Source organism: Fusarium solani, assembly GCF_023522795.1.
Source record: "Fusarium solani strain SB1 chromosome Unknown bctg00000002, whole genome shotgun sequence".
In the NCBI taxonomy this organism is placed as follows: Eukaryota; Fungi; Ascomycota; class Sordariomycetes; order Hypocreales; family Nectriaceae; genus Fusarium; species Fusarium solani.
This window is the reverse complement of record NW_027072155.1, coordinates 48,855-67,289: the sequence shown is the minus strand read 5'-3', so window position 1 is coordinate 67,289 and position 18,435 is coordinate 48,855. Positions and strand designations below refer to the sequence as shown.

Below are 18,435 nucleotides of genomic sequence, written 5' to 3'. Positions count from 1 at the left end.
AGATGGCGAGACGGTATAGACTGAAATTTATCATCAATTCGGGCTTGCGCTGCGACTTTTAAGAGCGACACGAGGCATTCTATCCGGCCGAGTTCAGACTTCATGTCATGTCCGTTGGTTGCGGGAGACGGAGTTGGAGACAACCACCGTGTACCGCAGACCAGTCTCGTCGGCCGCACGTCGGGAGCAATTGCAGGTGAAAATGGGACGGAGTCCGATGATCCAGCGAGCTGCCGTCTTCCACTCGGTCACTGTTTCTGCCATTCAGTGGCAAGTGTGCGGGTAAGCGTGAATCCTAGCGGAACACCCAAGAATGGCCTGGCGGGATATCTGCCTTGCCGCCTTGCCGCCTTGCCGCCTTGCCGCCTCCGCCAGACCCCCACTAATGCTTTAGGAAGATCTGCATCTCTGCTGAGCCCCATGCATTGGCAATGGCGGTCTTTGGGGATTGGATGCAAGGGAAACCAATTCTCATTCGAACCTGTCGATGCACGCAACGCTTGATGACCATTCAGATAAGAGACGGCGATGCAAGGTTAGGGAAGTCCGAATATGAGTGAACCGTCTTTCTGAACCTCCTTGAGCAACCTCGCACGCCTCAGAACTCTATCCATCATGGCTATCTCTAACCCCATAAATCAGAGACGCGTTAATCTTAACGATGGTAGTCAGATTCCCGTCATCGGACTCGGGACTTTTCTGTCTGCGCCAAATCAAGTTACTGAGGCAGTCATCGCTAGGTGGGTCAACGAGGGATTCTCACAAGCCTAGAACCGAGGGCTAATCGTACGTAAACAGCTGGAAGGCGGGAATGCGCCATTTCGATTGTGCCCAGTTCTATCAGGTAAGAACGACGAGGCCTGGTGACCGCGAGAGAACCGAATCCCTAGCAGATCCTCCTCAGAACGAGCAGGAAGTAGGCGCCGCGTTGAAGCAACACTCCAAGGAGCCTGGTTACAGGCGTGAAGATATGTGGCTTACTAGCAAAGCTTGGAATTCGTGAGTGTCTGAATATGCCGCCCGAAATGTCTGATGCTGATGGCCAGACAGCCACCACCGCCCAGAAAACCTCGAGAAGGCCCTCGAGAAGGCCCTCGAGAAGGCCCTCGACCAGACCCTCGTAGATCTAGGGACTGACTATATTGATCTTTACCTTGTGGGTCCTCCAAAAGCACCAGGTACAATTCCCATCTGAGACGAGTGACAGATTCACTGGCCAGCCAATTTTGCTGCGGTTCCGGATGCTCAATCGCCAACTGGCATTGCTTTGGAGCCCTCCGAGAATGGAGTCATGCAGCTGGACAAGGAGCTTAGCCTAGTTGACACTTGGAAAGCGATGAGTCGTCTTAAAGAACAGGGCAAGATTCGGAGGTAAGACCGGCAGACGGAGAAAATTCGGCGAGTTTTAACGAGGAGACAGTATCGGCGTCAGCAACTTCAGTCCCAGCCATATCCAGGCTCTTATCGACGCTACCGGTATCATCCCAGCTGTGAACCAAGGTACGGCCCTCGTCTATAACGAACTCCGTCAAATTGATTCGCTCACATTGCAACAGTTGAGGCCCATCCGCTCCTTAATCAGCAATCTCTGTTAGAGTACTGCAGCCAGCACAAGATTCACATCACCGCTTACATGCCATTTGGTGGTGATATTTCCCGGGGAGGGAATCAAGTTCTTGGAAGTCCAGTTGTCCGCGATATAGCGAGGAAAACTGGCGAAGAGCCCGGCCAAGTGCTGGTTTCGTGGAGCATCAAGGTAAGAGCTGACGATTCGAGTTAACAACCAACAGAGGGCGCTAATTCGGTTCTCCAATAGCGAGGTTTCTCCGTGTTGCTCAAGTCGGTGAAGCCTTCGCGCATTGAGTCCAACTTTCAAGCCTTCGACTTGAGCGACGAGGATTATGAGGAGATCACGGCTCTTGGCAAGACCCCTGTTCGATTCGGCGGATTACCTTACTCATTTGACCCGGGATGGAAAGTCAATGTTTTCAATACTGCTGAGGAGCGTGAGGCAGGCCTTTTCGAACCGTTCTAGAGTGAAAATTAGAGATATATACAGTTCCAGTGAAGGATGTCCATTAGCCTCTAGAGAAAAGGAGGTAATTCCCTTGTGACGCATGGTGGTCACGGGACCGATCACGTGGGGCCGGGCTGCCATGTTATAATATTTCTTTTAATCTTACTTTAATTATTATTTTACCAAGGTTTTTTACTTATAATATATTATAACAAAGAGGAAGAAGAGAAATGGGGGTCTGCAGGGATATATGAAGATCTAAGAATAGTTAAATTCACAGCAACTAGTGCGGGAACTTCTTGTTAATGCCTGAGCTCAACCGCGCGCTTGGCCCGGACAATGTCGGCGATGAGCCGACAAGTTGCCAGCCCTTCGCCAGTTTCAAGAGCGGGTCGACTGCCCCAGTTGAGCATCAAATCTGGCAAACGGCATCTTCCCGGCGTCCTCCCGGCCTCCGCGAAACACCGACAGTACATTTACCAGGTATTTCATTACAAAACCGCCTTATTTAAAGGCCAATCAAGTGCCGACTGAATTGAACTTCGGTCCGAAAGCGGCTGTTCGGAAAGTTTATATGCCCGTTGTCTCGGACATGACGCGACTACACGTGCAAATTTGCATCAACGTCTACTGGCCTACATCGTTGGGCACCTTTATATACGGAGGATGTCCGCCGCATCACTATTTGATAAACACAGCACTTTCACAACACTAATAGACCACTTTGATTTCTCAGACCCATTCTTGACCAACCCACCACCACCACCATGACCATCTCCACTGACGCTTCCGCCCCTCTTATTGCTGTCGTTGGCGCCACCGGGCTTCAGGGAGGCAGCGTTATTAACAATTTGGCCGCTTCGGCACTTCTATACCGCATCCGAGGATTGACAAGAGATGCAACGAAACCAAAGGCAAAGGCTCTCGCCGATAAAGGCGTTGAGGTGGTCTCTTGCAACCTAAGCGCGGATAACAAGGCTGGCATCGAGAAGGCCTTCGCCGGTGCGACATATGTCTTCGTAAGATTCGTGCGGTGATGCTATGGTTCATGAGCCTGACAAGAATGCTCAGATTATGACCAATTTCTGGGAACATATGGATGGGCAGCGGGAGATGGCTGAAGGAAAAGCCATGGTGGAGGCTGCGAAGAACATCGGCGTCAAGTTGCTCCTGATCTCCTCAGAGGAAAACGCGACCAAGGTTTCGGGAGGAAAACTTACCAAGGTTTACCACTTCGATTCAAAGGCACTCATCTCTGACCACGCACGGAGCATTGGAGTCCCATTCGTCGACATATACGCTGGTGGCTACATGAACAACTTTACTACCTTCTGCCGCCCACGTCCCGCCGGAGACGGCTCCTATGTCGTCGATGGCGTCTGGTCTGAGGACACCCTGATGCCGCTTCTAGATACCTACCACGATTTTGGTCTTTTTGTCCGGCTAGCCATCGAGTCAGATGAGTTTAATCATGGAGACGGCAAGGTAGTGTCGGCACATGGGGAATGGCTTACCATTGTGCAACAGATCGACATTCTCAGTCAAGTGACGGGTAAGAAAATCTCATACAACAAAGTTACCGACGAGCAAAGCCGGGCGGGCATGGCTCAGGCGGGATTGCCACCTCATGCGATCGACGACATGAGCGACATGTTCAAGTTCCATGCGCTCTGGGAATCTGTGTACACCCATAGCAACCGGGAGAATCTGGCGCGACAGCCGCGCAAGTTTAAGGAGTATTGCGAAAATGAGGATTGGAGCCAGGTTTTTGTCTAATTCATGTTTCAGTAGGAGGAAACAGCGCAGTCTTCGTCGGATAAAGGCCGTTACTCTGCATTAGTATTTCTGAAATTATCCATCGACGCGCCACGGCAGCAAATATTTAGTCTCAGACACTTTCAATCTATACAAGTTGCCAATATTAACTGTCCAAAATCTAATCTCGTCCTTGTTGGACTGGGGCAAAGTGTTAGAAACCGGCCGTCGCTAAAAACGGAATTTCCCTCTGTTGTTTGTCAGAGATTCCCAGTTAGAGGGCTCGCTTGCGTCTGGCCGCTACAATCCTCGTCGTCCTAGGCAATTCTGTTAATAATAGCTAAGCTTGAAGTGGGGATACTTTTGTTTTGCTCTCATGGTTATATGTGGAGGTGACAGTTGACGCTCTGGATGAGGTGGTTGGCTTTGGTTTACATCCAGCCGCGCGCCAAGCACTCATTTTGTGGTCGTAACATGGGCAGAAGTCACAGCTTCGCCTAGTGGGCCCTACTCACGGACTTGGGTACCGCACCCAAGATGCCCCGTTAGATTAGGTGCTCCTTGGCATATCTACTGGGCGGGCGGCTGGGCGGACGGTTGCGGTAGAGGAGATATGTCAGCCGTCGCAGAGATCGGCATGGTGCGCGTCGCCGTCTCCTCTTAGCGCGGGATCATTCTTGGGACGGTGGCCGAACGGGGCAATATTGAGCCGTGCCAGCTATTCAATCTTCGCTAGAACGGTGTTCCAAGTTCGCCGAAGTACCGACAAGCCTGTCGGTTCACCCCGGAGCTTACTCGTGTCAGCAGAACAGGCAGTGTGCCATCTGAGGCCAAGCACCGAGTTGGGACACAAATCATCCCGCCCGCAGTAATGAATCCATGCTCGTCCCAGATCAGAGCACCGATGCCGCTGCTTACCTCAAATTATATTTTTAGTTATTAAAAGCTATTTAGGAAAATTATCTTTGCGGTGTTACACTTAGCGCCGGCTACTTTCCTCTTGTGAGATATCCGTGAGGACCATGATTTGTCCATTCTTCATCTTGCCGAAGTTCTCGGCACTTCCATGCTCAGCCAACCTAGCGCGCGCCCAGCACCTGCTCTGCAGCGGAAGTTCATCGTCGCTCATCGCATTGGGCTTTGGACGCAAGTTTTCATCGACGAAACGGTCCACGGGACCAAGTGGCCAACCTCTTGCCCGAGATGGTTGGCTATGATCATCGCCCGTGGTCGAACGACTTGAGACACCGAGCAGGCCGCGCCTGACCCGGGCTAACAGGGGACGCAGACCTGGCAGGCTCGCACAAATGAGGGCCATGTTCAGTTCGCCGGCGCTCCATGTGGCTGTACTGGCATTTTCGTACGTGATATCGTTGCTGCCTGCGACCTTGACCAGGCTCTGCAACCGTGCAATGCTGACGGCGCATGTGAGGCCACCGACAGCGAAAACGAGGATGACGGCACGCTTTTGGTATTTCGGCAAGCGTAGTTGCTTTAAAGCGGGCATGGGAAGGAGGATTATGACAAAATCTGTGACAATGTTGAGGGCTGCGTTGGTGCACCAGACTGCCATTCTATTCAGGCAGACGCCGGGCACATCGGGCCGCCAAATTTTCTCGACTGGCACACATAGGAAGACAGTCACAAGTACTGTCATGAGGCTGTATAAAAAGACAAAAACTCCGGCAAGGTATATTATGCTGCGCATTCGAGGTTCGGCGACGGCGAAAATTCGATGGTACTGGAACAGAAACGTGGCCTTGACAAAAGCGAGGGCGAGATAGTAGCAAAGAACGCTGAACAGGAAGGGCTATCAAATGTTAGAGCATTCTAACACGTGGATCTATGATGTATCTTGCCTTCAGCGGTCGAAGGAGGTCTCCCTCGGTCAAATCCCACTTGTGCATGCCCAGCCCATTGTCGGCTTGGACCTTCATGAGAACTGTAAATGCTGTTGCAAAACCCATCGCAACCGCAAGGCACAAGTCCTCGAAACCTGGCTTTGTGACCACGACAAATCGAGCGTATAGGCGCATTAGGACGAAGAGGTTTCCAACAACACTCAGAGCAATCGAGATCTTCACAGCCCCGTCGCCACGGGGGTTGTTTTGTGAAGCCATGGGTTCGAAAACACCAAGGCATGCTGCCGCAGAACTGCAGATGAAAGATGGGGGAGAAGTGGGGAGATGTAGGGAACACAGATTCTTACCTGTTATTACGATTCGGGTCGCCCATGGATGTGGCTGATATTTCGTGCCAGCTACAGCATGTGACGCGCGGGCTGAGTCAGTCGTCATCAAGGAGCTGTACCAAGCACACGAATATTCTCGCGTCGACCCCTTCCTTGGTTTCAGTAGTGCAACGAGGGGTGTTGAAAGGGAGTGAAACACTGTGGTTCATTAACCACACTCTCATGTATGCAGGAGACAATCTCCGCCTTCCATGATTTACGTGCGACTCAGGTACGGTAAAGATGTCATGAGAACCAGGATGTTTCCTCGATTCTCTTAATATGGCTCCTTACCGCCCAGCCATTGCCTGATGGGTCGATCAAACACTTCTGGGGACGGCTGCAATCGCCATGTCCCTGCATGAATGAACGCTCTGGCATACTCGAGAACTCTGAGTTCAGGCTGATGAGTTAATGCTACATTCGCCCCAACCCCGTGAAACCCGATGAGACGCTAAACTCCCCCCCGAACAGGTGGCTGCTGGTCGAACCTAATTTAAATTGTTAACAATTTGGCACTAGCAGTAGAAACGGCGGGAAGCTGGGCAAGCAAACTGAGGCTCCAAAGTAGCTCTCCTTTCCACTCAAGGCGACCTTGACTTTCTCTACTCGAAATGCAGTTACTGAAAGCTTGTATTCATCTACAGGTGCAGTTGTGGGTTTGGAGACGAGCGCTACTGTCACGACAGTATCCAAGGGGAAGGTCCTCTTGTCGTTTTTTTTACTCACTCCGCTGTCCCTATAAATTGCTGGGAAGCGTGGTTGTCCTTGGTTGAGTCGCCTGAGCTATGCTTTGTCGTAGTTCATCTTCATGGTGAAGTGCTGCGTTCGGACCGCACGGCAACTCACCACTCGCCCACGAGACATCTGTAATACAGATGCCAGACGCGTGCATCTCAACCAGAGTCTCGTCTGGTTGCGAGGAATTGGGGTATATTTCCTGGAGCTCAAAACCTGGTCAAGTCTCAATATGACGAGGGCTGTAGTTGTTGGTGTCATTGCTTGGGTAGGGCAAGGGTTATAACTTGCCACTTGGAGTCTTCTCGCCTCTCTTAGTTCTCGTGAGCATCACTGTCCATCCTGCATGCCCGTCACTTGCAGTAGTCTGTCATGCCGATTTGCCGGTGGACATGCCGATCGGAGACCATGTGGGAGAAGTTAGAGTTCTTTGTCACTAGGGGAGCGAGGCCCTTTTGCTCTCAGCACACACGCGAGGGCCTTCTCCCCCGCACGCCGTCAGTCTCATTTCGGATCACCGGCTCCATGGATTCTAACCCAGAAAAGTGAGGGCTTTACACTACCTACTCGAGTCATACCTACGTGGCTTATCCGGTTTCGCTCTCGAGAGGACAGGTGGAGTAGGTATACCCTGTCTCCCCATGGGGAAGTACGGGGTAATGCACAGGCCTTGAAGATAGCCGCCCATGGGGCATCCCTTTAGTGGACACCTACAGATTTTTTATGGCTTAGTACTCGCATGGTTCTACATATTCTAAAAGCTTTACGTATGTGTGTTACGGCCTCAATAGTGAAATTAAGTCATAAATAGTTATCGCATGGACCATAGACGAGCTGTTGAAGGTCACTTCTGCGTCTCAATGTACAACCTTATCAGAAAGGGGCGAGTTTGGTGGTTTCGGAAGCTCAGCCAACGCTCTGCTTTCAGCCCTTGGCTTCCAGCTCCAAGATTCGGGTCAGGGATCCGCCTCGCAAGGCGCCATCGCTATCGCCAAGCCAGGATCGTCTCGACAAATCAGCCGCGCCATCAGGGGATAGGAGGCCCCGCCCTCCCACTTGGCTCCGATCAACCTTCAAAACCGGAAGTCTCGAACCATGCGGGATCGAAGCTGGGGTTAGAGTCTCGAAGCGATCCAGCCCAATCAGCACCAAGCTCTGTGTTGGCCACCCCATTTCGCAATGCCATTGACCAAGCTCACCCATGTGACATCTAACGGTAAAAGCGGGAGCTAGTGTGTGCGGAGAACCCCTCAGTTGGAATAGCCTTGGCACTCGGTAAAAACATCGGCATTTGGCTCAATTCTTTAACATGCGAGGTTGGCGAGAGAGTCAGAATTGTTATAAACCAGCTGCCAAGAACCCCTGAGGACTGTTTGACAATCCATCTCTCCTAGCGACGGACCAAGGAGAGCGAAAATCACCATGGAGATGAACTATAACAATGAGGTAAGTCATTTCTCATGTGACCTTGGAACGAGATGCTGATAGACATCTCAGGAGCTCCATGCCATCGAGGCGGAGCTCCACATAGATATCGTGCCCGGCACAGAGATCATGCGAGATGTTGCATCGCACCATTTTGTCAAGGATCGTTCTGGTTCCAGCCGTGTCCTCATTCCTCAGCCTTCGGACGATCCTGCCGACCCCCTCAATTGGTCATTTACATGGAAAATATTGACAATCACTGGAGCCAGTCTAGCGAGCTTCTTCCAGGGTTTTGGGCCACTAGCGCTTGCACCTATGTTTCCAGACTACATCGAGGCGTTTCACTGCAGTCTGGCGGACGCTGTCCAGTTCACTGGAGTGTGTATCTTGGTTTTGGGGTTTAGCAACTTTATATGGTAAGTGCTACATCCGATAGAGGCAGAAGAGTCTGGTTTGATCTGAATGAGGTTATTAATTATCGTGAAATAGGGTTCCGATAAGCACTTCCTTCGGTAGACGCCCGGTATACATCTTCTCCAACCTGATTTGCCTCGCCTCCATGGTATGGAGAGCCCGTGCCCAGACGTATGGCAGTTTCATGGGCGCTTGTGTGTATGTATTGAAGGATACGAGTTGTCGAAACATTTTTTAACCGTGACCTAGGCTTAATGGTATTGGCGCTGGTCCTGCAGAGTCGATCCAACCATCCGTCATTGCTGGTAAGTCAACATGTTAGAGCGTTATCAAAGCATGAATATGCCCCGGTGGAGATCTAACGGTTACCTAGATATCTTCTTCTTGCACGACAGAGGCAAATGGAACACTCTTTATTGGGTCACATATATGGGATCATTGATGATCGGTCCGATTGTCAGCGGTTCCGTCGCGCTCAATGTCGGGTGGCGTAACTTTTGGTGGCTAAACGTGGCCCTGGGCGCGTTTGTACTGATCTATATCGTCTTCCTCTTTCCAGAGACCAAGTTCGTCACCCGCCCTACTTGCCCACTAAGACCTCCCGCTGACGAGAACTAGATGGCATCGCCCCCACCCGAACGAGATCCTTGAGGAAGTCAGACCCAACAGCGGGAAGAATGACGGTTCGGCCAACGCCAAACACGCGGAGAATTCACAGGAAGATACTCAGAGCACAGCGGATCCCGCCATCAACGTGGCCACGGAGAAAGGTACCCCGGATAGACTTGCTGATCTGACCGCCAGCGAGACGGCTCAAAGAGATCCTTACCTTGGCAGGGGCAAGCCCGCGAAGTGGCAATTTCGTGTCTTCCAGCCCAATGCCCATCCCTTCAAGGCTATTCTTCTGGACCTATGGATCCCGTGGAAGCTATTTGCCTTCCCCATCGTTCAATTCGCCAGCTTTGTTGTCTCTTGGAGCTGCTCTTCTTTCTTAACCATCAATCTGACCCAAAGCCAAGTACTTGCCGCGCCACCTTACAACTTCTCTAGCCAGACGATTGGATTCACCAATTTTGCTATTTTTGTCGGATCACTCATCGGCCTGGCGACGGGTGGTCCTCTGTCCGACTGGGTGGCTGCCAAACTCACGGCTAGAAATAACGGTGTTCGCGAGCCAGAGATGCGGTTACTCGCCATGATCCCATTCGTTCTTATTATGTACCTCGGAAACATCATTGTCTCAGTTGGATATGAGAACCTTTGGCCATGGGAGGCAATAGTGCTTGTTGGGTATACTTGTGCAGGAATCCAAGTTGCGGCCCTCCCCAGCATTTCGAGCACGTATGCCGTCGACAGTTATAAGCCCGTTGCTGGCAGCCTGTTTGTTAGCATCACTGTCAACAAGAACCTTTGGGGCTATGGATTCAGCAAATTTATCACTCCTTGGAGCATCAAGTCGGGGTAAGTCGATCCCTCAACGTGTAGATTAGACCGTACTCATCGTCATCAGTTTCATCCCACCCATCATGACAAATGGAAGCTTGGTCCTTCTCTGGTGTCTGTTTGGTGTCGTCTTCTACTATTATGGCAAGACATTTCGTCGTTGGAGCAAGAATAGCAGCATTCACAACCTTTGAAGGGTTCAACTATGTGAAGTTGCTGGATATGAATAGGCGAGATACACAAGGCAGGTATTTGTTTGTAGGAACCGGAGGACTCTCTTAGCCTCAAGATACGCTTGTAACTTAAATACAACCTTATTATTTGCATTTAGTCTAGTTCTAACTCATAGCTACTAGATATTTCGCTGAGTAATAACGCACCTATCCAATAACATAACGTTCAACAACGGAAACAGCAATGGTAACGGTGATGCAGCCCAACACTTGTCGGCTGCTACTAAGTTGAGACGCCATCTGGAGACTGACGAAATCATTGTTGCTCCTGGTGTCTACGATGGCTTCAGCGCCCGCATCGCCAATGAAGTAGGACTTGACTGCATCTACATGGTGAGTGAACATCTTTCATCTCTCAGGCCGACCATATTGACTGAATTTGGGACAGACTGGAGCTGGTACCTGTGCGTCTAAACTAGGCCAGCCCGATCTTGGTTTTGCATCACTTAACGACATGTGAGAACACGCCGAGATGATTGCCAACCTCAATCCATCGGTACCCCTCATTGCTGATACTGACACGGGATATGGAGGACCCAACATGGTCGCTCGAACTGTGTCGCAGTATCATCGCTCCGGTATCGCAGGCTTGCACATCGAGGATCAAATCCAGACCAAGCGATGCGGCCACCTTGGAGGCAAGGCAGTCGTCGATATCGACACCTTCACGCAGCGTATTGGTGCGGCTTACCAAGCTCGCAAACAACTAAACTCCGATATCGTCATCATAGCACGCACCGACTCGCTGCAGACACATGGCTTCGATGAGGCTGTCCGGCGACTTCAAGCAGCGGTCGGAGCTGGTGCTGACATTGGCTTCCTCGAAGGCGTTACGACGGCGGAAGAAGCTCGCAAAGTTTGTGAACTTATGGCACCCACACCTATGTTGCTAAACATGGTTGAGCACGGAGCAATTCCCTCTTGGACGCCTGACGAAGCCAAAGAGTTGGGTTACAAGATGATCATTTTCCCTTTTGCTTCAATTGGGCCTGCCTACCAGGCTATCAAGGATGTTTTCGTGAAGATCAAACAGACAGGAAGGGCTGGACTGGAGAAAGACTTTACACCTAAAAAGCTATTCACCATTGTTGGTCTGGAAGAGGCCATGGCACTGGACATTGCGGCGGGAGGGCAGTTATACAACAAAGTCTAGAGTTCACCCAGGTTTTAATGGAACCTATCTTCAGATCTGCTTGAAGAAAGGGACCATGATTATATAGAAATACAGCAATAAACCTTACTAGCCAGTTAAGCTCAATTCATTCGTATCAGGTAGCCCGACTTGAGTACCCTAAACAGCTGAAGTAGGCTAGTGTGATTTTCACCTCTGGTGTTGCTAACGAGGCTTGCGCAAGTATGGTGATCGACTTCCCCGCACTTCGAGTACAAAGGTATGTACCAGCCTGCTTTGAGCTGGAAACGTCCGCCTCGGACATGAGAGAGCTCATTTCCATCGGATTGCAGAACGCCGTTGGCCGGCATTCACATCCGCCGATGAATGCCGATGCGTCTTCGGGCCAAGCTGAAGGCCAGCCAAGACGCGGAACCTCGAGACCACGCCTCAACGGCGCCGGCACCGACAATGCGGATGGATCTTCCGGTCGAAGAAAGGCTTGTAACGAGTGCAAGCAGCAAAAGGTACGTTATCCTAAACTTGTGCGGTTGAAACACCTCCGTCTGAGTACTGTAAGAACTCGGTAAATTCGCGCTTTTTTGAGTTTAACTGTTGGTCTTGGCGTATTGTGACGATCGTATGTGTTCCCAAGGGATAAACCGGTCGTGCTAGGTTTATATTGGCAGAGGAGAATATTATATTATCTTAAACGGGGTGTAAGTCACGTCTAGTAATATACTTAAAGGTATTAAGTATAACTAACTGGTATTAATAGCTGAGGTAGCTATTATATAAGAGAGTGCTAATAGGTGTGTTTTATATACTTAGGTCGTGATGCCTGATTACTGTCCCTGCTGTCTTGGTTAGAGTAATTATATAAGTGATTATGGTGATTAAAGAGGCGATCACTATGATCGCTTCTGGCGTATCGGTGATCACGCCTTGGTTAGTGGGGAATTATGGGGCTTCTTCTTAGCACGTGACCTGTGCTTGGTTAGGCCGTGATATAATATCTCCCCTCCGTTGGGTCTTATCCTTAAGGCCTATAAAGCTAGTCGCCTAACTTTTCTTAGTTTATTAGAACCTTCTTCCTTAAATATTCTAATAATATTAATAATATACTAAAAGTAAAATCTTAATCTACTATGTGCTATTATTAATTATTTAAATTAATTAAAGAAATAGGTTTTAAAGTTATATCTTATTTATATTATATCTAGAAGTAGCTATAATATAAGATACTTAAGGGTATATTTTATTATTTAAAGTATATTTATTAAGGTCGCGCTTATAATAGTTTAAGAATATTAGTTTTTATTAATAAGTATAATTTAGCTTAATACTTTTCTTTCTTATTAACTTATCTAATAATATCTTGCCTTATAGCTAAGAAGTATTATTTTAAGCTTAAAGAGGAGAGGGCTAAGGAGGAGTTAATTACCTTATAATAGTAGATAAATACATAGCTTTCTCGCCTAATACGCTTATATTATTAAAAGAAATAAATTTATAAGTAAAGTATAAAGATAATATATTAAGGTCTAAACTTATTAGATAAATTAAATAAGGCTAAAAAAGTAGAATTAAAGGCTATAATAGCTATATAGCTCGCGGGTACTATAGATATTATTAATTAAAATATTATATTTATTTTTTTTTAATATTATTAATAAAAGTTCTTTAAAAGGTATTATATATTAATAAGGTATTTTAGGGGTTTTTATATATTCTTTATATCTAGGTAATCTTTTTATTTAATTAAATATATTATTTTATTATTAATTTTATTTATATTAAGGATACTTTTTATAATATATTCTTTTAGTATATTAATTTTTGCTTTTAGTTTATTATTAGTTTTAATAATTATAATATTAATTAATTTAAGTAATAAAATATAAAAGATTAAATAAAGCTTAACCTTAGGGGGTAAATTTAGTTTATAATTATATTTTAAGATTTTTTACTTAATTTTATAGAATTTAATATATTTATAATTAAGTTTTTTATTTTATTATTTTATCTTAATATTCTTTATTATAAATAAGATTATATTTCTCTCTAAGAAAATTAATCTCTTAATTCTTTTTTTATTAATATAACTTATTATCTTATTTTTAATATACTTAAGTTTTATTTTTATTTTTTTATATAAGTTTTTTAATTAATTATTAATAAGAATTACTTTAAGGTTAATAATAATATCTTATATTTATTAATATATATTTAATATAAATCTAAAATTAATATAGATTAATATAATCTTTATATTTATATTTATAGCTATATTATAAGCTAGCTATATAACTAATAGCTTCTTAACTTAGTTAATTTATTTATAATTAATATAATATTAAAGATATTATTTTAGTATTTAATTTATATATTTAATTTATTTATTTATCTCTTTATAATATATAATAAAGAGTTTATAATTAATCTCTAAGTATCTTATAAGGCTTTACTAAAATTTTAAAGTAAATAATAGTCCTTAATTTATAATAATCTTAAGTAATATATTATATATCTTAGTAATATAAAAGTAAAAAAAATAAATAAATTCTTTTATTATTATTAATTCTTTATAAAATATAAAATAAAAAAATTTTATAAGTTTATTTATAATAATAAAAATATTATTATAAAAGTCTTTAATAGCTACTTTTTTTAATAGAGGTAATTTAATAATAAAGTTTATAGTAATAAAGTCCTATAGTTATTATATAATTAAGAGTAATTATAATTTCTTATAAGGTTTATAATATTATGCCTTAGTCTTTATATAGAAGTTATATTAATTAATAATTATTAAAATAGTTTTTTTTATATTAAGGAAAATAAATACTATTTTAATTTATTTTAAGGTTTTATTAATCCCTTAGTATTTATATAATAAGTAGCTATATATTTTATATATAAGTTTATAATATAGCTTTTCTAAGACTTATTATTTATTAGTTTTTTTATTATCTTAGAGTTATTTATTATATTATTAAATTTCTTTTAAGAGTAAATTATTTTATTTTCTTATATAAATTACTTTATTAATTTAATATAATATTATTATAATTTTAAATTACTTATAAAGCCTTAATTTTTTTTATTATTCTTAAATTTATTAATTAATTTATTTATAGTATTTCTTATAATAATATATTTTTCTTTATATTTTATCTTTAAGGTTATAATTATTATAATACTATTATATAGCTTAGGTTATTTCTTTTAAGTTATTATATTATATAACTTAGTAATAATAATAATTAAAGATAATTTAAAGTACTTTATTAAGGATAGAGATCTTTCCTCTATAAGTCTAAACTTTATTACTTTATTATTAGTATTTTTATATATAATTAATAACATCTATAATTAGTTATTTATATTTTCTAATAAGTATAAAATACTTTAATAAAGGTATTAATTTTTATATTTACTTAATAAACTTTTATTTAAGGTATCTCTCTAAGGTAAGATATAATAATTATTTTTTAGCTTTAATTTTTCTAATATCTAGGTTAGGTTATTAGCTAATAATATTAGCCTAGTTATTTTTTATTTCTTTAATATAAATAATAATATAATTAAATTCTAAGAAGTATTTAATATATTATAATTATTATTTATTAAGTTCTTAGGTTTTTATAAAATAAGTAATATTTTTATAATTTATATATACCTTAATTTAATAAATACTTTTAAGGAAGTAATATTAAAATTCCTTAAAGGTATTAATAATTATAAGAAATTCTTTATTATAAATAAAGTAATTAAGTTTTATTTTATATAATTTATAATAATAAAATATAATTAGGTATAAAAGTCTTTTATTATCTTATTATTTAATTTAAGCTCTTAGTATAAAGTCTAAGGTATTTATTTTAAGTTATATTAATTAAGATAAATTAAATATTTTAAGTATTAATTTACTTAAGATAAGTTTTTTAATTATATAAAAAGCCTTTTATATCTTATTCTTAAATATAAATATCTTATTTTTCTTTATAAGCTTAATTAATAATATTATAATTTTTTTAAATTATTTAAGAAATTTATAATAATAATTAATAAATCTAAGGAAGGCTTATATTTCCTTAATATTAATTAATTTCTTTTAGTTCTTAATTACTAAGACCTTCTTAGGGTTTATATATATCTTATTATAAGAGATAATATATCTAAGAAATTTTACTTCTAAGATATAAAACTTATTTTTCTTAAGTTTTATTAATAAGTTAGTATCTTATAGTATTTATAATATTTTATAGATATATTTTATATATTTCTTTTTTATTTTAGAGAAACTAAAAATATTATCTAAGTAATATATAATAAATATATCTAGATATTCTTATAATATATTATTAATTATTTATTAAAATATAATAAGTATATTTATAAGTCTAAAAGGTATAATAAGGTATTTAAATAGTTTATACTTAGTATAAAAAGTAGTTTTTTATTTATATTTCTTTTTAATTTAAATAAGGTTATAGGCTCTTTTAAGGTTAAGTACTATAAAATATTTTATTTTAAAAGTTAATTCTTTAATTTATTAATAAGAGGTAATAATATATAATTCTTAATTATAATAATATTAAGTATTTTAAAGTTAATATAAAGGTAAAGCTTTTTATTTTTTTTAAAATAAATATAATAAGGTATTTAATAAATAATTTACTTTCTTTAATATATCTTTTTTATAGTATTTCTTTAATATATTCTTTTAATATTAATAATTATATCGTATTAAATAAGTAGAGTTTATTAAAGCTAAGTTATTTCTTATTAATAAACTTAATCTCTAGGTTATAATATATATATTTAAGTAAACTTATTTTAAGTTCCTCTATAAAGAGTTTTTTATAAGTATAATATTTTTATAATATATTCTTAAGTTATTCTTTCTCTTTTAGGTTATTATATAATTTTTTTAATTACTTAAAGTCTTTCTTAAGTTTATAAACTTATTATATAACTTATATAATTATTTTTTATTATTATTATTTTTTATTTATTATAGTATTTATATTTTACCCTTATAAGTAAAGAGGTATTTTATATATATTTTTATTTAATTTTTTTAATATCTCTAATAAAAATTTAAGATCTTATATTATTTTTTAAGTTATTATTTATTATAAGGAGTACCTTATTATTAAAGGAAAATATTTAGCTACTCCTTTAATTAAAATATAAGTTAAATCAGCATAATTATAGGTACCTAAGTATTAAGTTATAATTTTCTATAAATATAATATTAAATAAGATTCCTTAGTTTTTTTTTTAAATAAAAACTTTAAGGTAATTAATCTTATTATTAATAACTTTATTATTATAATTAAATTATTTCCCTTTAAGGTTAATTATTATATAAGGCTTTATTTTATATTTTTATAATAATTTAAGCTTATTTATTATCCTTAGGTTAAATAGATTTTACTTAGCTTTATTATTTATTAAAGTATATAGCTATTTTCTCTTAATTTATATTAGTATTTTAAAATATCTTTATATTAATCTTTCTTTAATAATATATAGGGCCCTTTATAGTATTATAGCTTATTTTTTTACTTATAGCTCTTTTATAAGTAGATTCCTTAGTTTTTTAATAATATATAGCTAATATAATTATATTTATATTTATTATTATTATATACCTTATAGTTATATATATTATCTTAGCTATATAACTAATCTTAGTATTATTATTTTTATTTTTACCTTAGGTTTTCTTTATCTTTTAATTAAGTTATTAATTCTTATTCTTTTAATACTTTCTCTTAATTAACTTACTTTTATTAGTCTTTTACCTTATAAATAGTTTATTTATATTTTTAAATAGCTTAGTATAGGTCTTTATAGTATTATATATATATAATACTAATAGTATTATATTAATAAAATATCTAATAGCCTTTTATTTTATATTATATATAAGGTTTATTATTTAATTAGGCTAATAAGGTAAGAAGAAAGTAGTCTTATTTTTACTTCTTTTTCTTATATCTTTTATATTAATAATATTAATAAGATATCTAAGAGATACTAAGGTATTTTTTATATATTAAATATATCCTTATATTATCTTATAGGTTAAATAATACTTCTTAATATTATAAGTTTTTAGCTAAATCCTTATAATAGGCTTAAATATAGATTTTTTATATATCTGCTATATTTATATATTCTTATATAGTCTAGATAAATCTTTCTTATAGGTTATTTTAATATTAATTATTATTTTTATTATATAAATATAGGTAATTTTTTTTTTATAATTCTTTATTACTTTTTCTCTTTTTTTATTATTAAGTATATACTTTATATAGTTCCCTTTATAATTTCTTTACCTTATATTTAAACCTAGTTTAATTAATATTAGTATTATTTACTTTAATAAGCTAATTTATTTATTAAGGTTTTTTATTATTATATGCCTATTCCTTTTATTTATAGGTTTTATTATATTTTTTTAATACTTTAATTTAGTATTATAAGCATAAGTTATAGTTATATTATATAGGGTTATTTTATTAATAATTCCTTTAATATATAATAAATAATAGCTAAGACTATTTATTATACCTTATAACTTATTTTTTATAATTAAAGCCTTTTATAATAGCCTCTTTATAGTTTACTTATTTAGCTATTATTAAGAGTAATTATTTTTTTATTTTAATAATATTATTACTTTTTTTTATTTAAGCACCTTAATAACTATAATAATAATTCTTTTATTATTTATTATATCTAATATAAGGTTTTTTTATTTTATTAATTCTAAAAGTAATTATTATTATATATTCTAGGTTTTTTTTAATTATTTCTTAATATATCTTAGCTATAAGTTATTCTTTTATTTAGTTTTTATTTATATTTATTTTAATTTTATCTTATTAATATATTATATTTATTTTATAATATTATATTAAGTTTAATTAATTAAGTTATAGTTTAAGGTTTCTTATCTCTTTATTAAGCTTAATAAGCTATATTAATATATTTCTTACTTTTTAAGAAGAATTATTATTAATTAGGTTAATAATATCTTTTCTTAATA

The 18,435-nt window shown here is 38.5% G+C and overlaps 4 protein-coding genes across 4 annotated transcripts; 3 read left to right on the top strand and 1 right to left on the bottom strand.

The window, feature by feature from the left end:
- Window positions 1-615: 615 nt before the first annotated feature.
- On the top strand, window positions 616-2,035 carry MRS44_003978 (uncharacterized protein; the record flags this gene model as incomplete). The annotated part of the gene is made up of 7 exons (XM_065621996.1): window positions 616-740; window positions 799-999; window positions 1,051-1,156; window positions 1,208-1,371; window positions 1,421-1,500; window positions 1,557-1,756; window positions 1,817-2,035. 7 exons carry the CDS (start codon window positions 616-618, stop codon window positions 2,033-2,035), a joined length of 1,095 nt encoding a protein of 364 aa, XP_065478068.1.
- Window positions 2,036-2,784: 749 nt separating this feature from the next.
- Window positions 2,785-3,793, top strand: MRS44_003977 (uncharacterized protein; the record flags this gene model as incomplete). The annotated part of the gene is made up of 2 exons (XM_046280415.2): window positions 2,785-3,036; window positions 3,089-3,793. 2 exons carry the CDS (start codon window positions 2,785-2,787, stop codon window positions 3,791-3,793), a joined length of 957 nt encoding a protein of 318 aa, XP_046124005.1.
- A 958-nt stretch (window positions 3,794-4,751) lies between these two features.
- Window positions 4,752-5,892, bottom strand: MRS44_003976 (uncharacterized protein; the record flags this gene model as incomplete). Its single annotated transcript, XM_065621995.1, has 2 exons — window positions 4,752-5,582; window positions 5,704-5,892. 2 exons carry the CDS (start codon window positions 5,890-5,892, stop codon window positions 4,752-4,754), a joined length of 1,020 nt encoding a protein of 339 aa, XP_065478067.1.
- A 2,270-nt stretch (window positions 5,893-8,162) lies between these two features.
- On the top strand, window positions 8,163-12,153 carry MRS44_003975 (uncharacterized protein; the record flags this gene model as incomplete). The annotated part of the gene is made up of 11 exons (XM_065621994.1): window positions 8,163-8,186; window positions 8,238-8,581; window positions 8,655-8,777; window positions 8,829-8,884; window positions 8,953-9,145; window positions 9,198-10,040; window positions 10,438-10,588; window positions 10,644-10,653; window positions 10,717-11,402; window positions 11,564-11,893; window positions 12,145-12,153. 11 exons carry the CDS (start codon window positions 8,163-8,165, stop codon window positions 12,151-12,153), a joined length of 2,769 nt encoding a protein of 922 aa, XP_065478066.1.
- Between the last annotated feature and the right edge of the window lie 6,282 nt (window positions 12,154-18,435).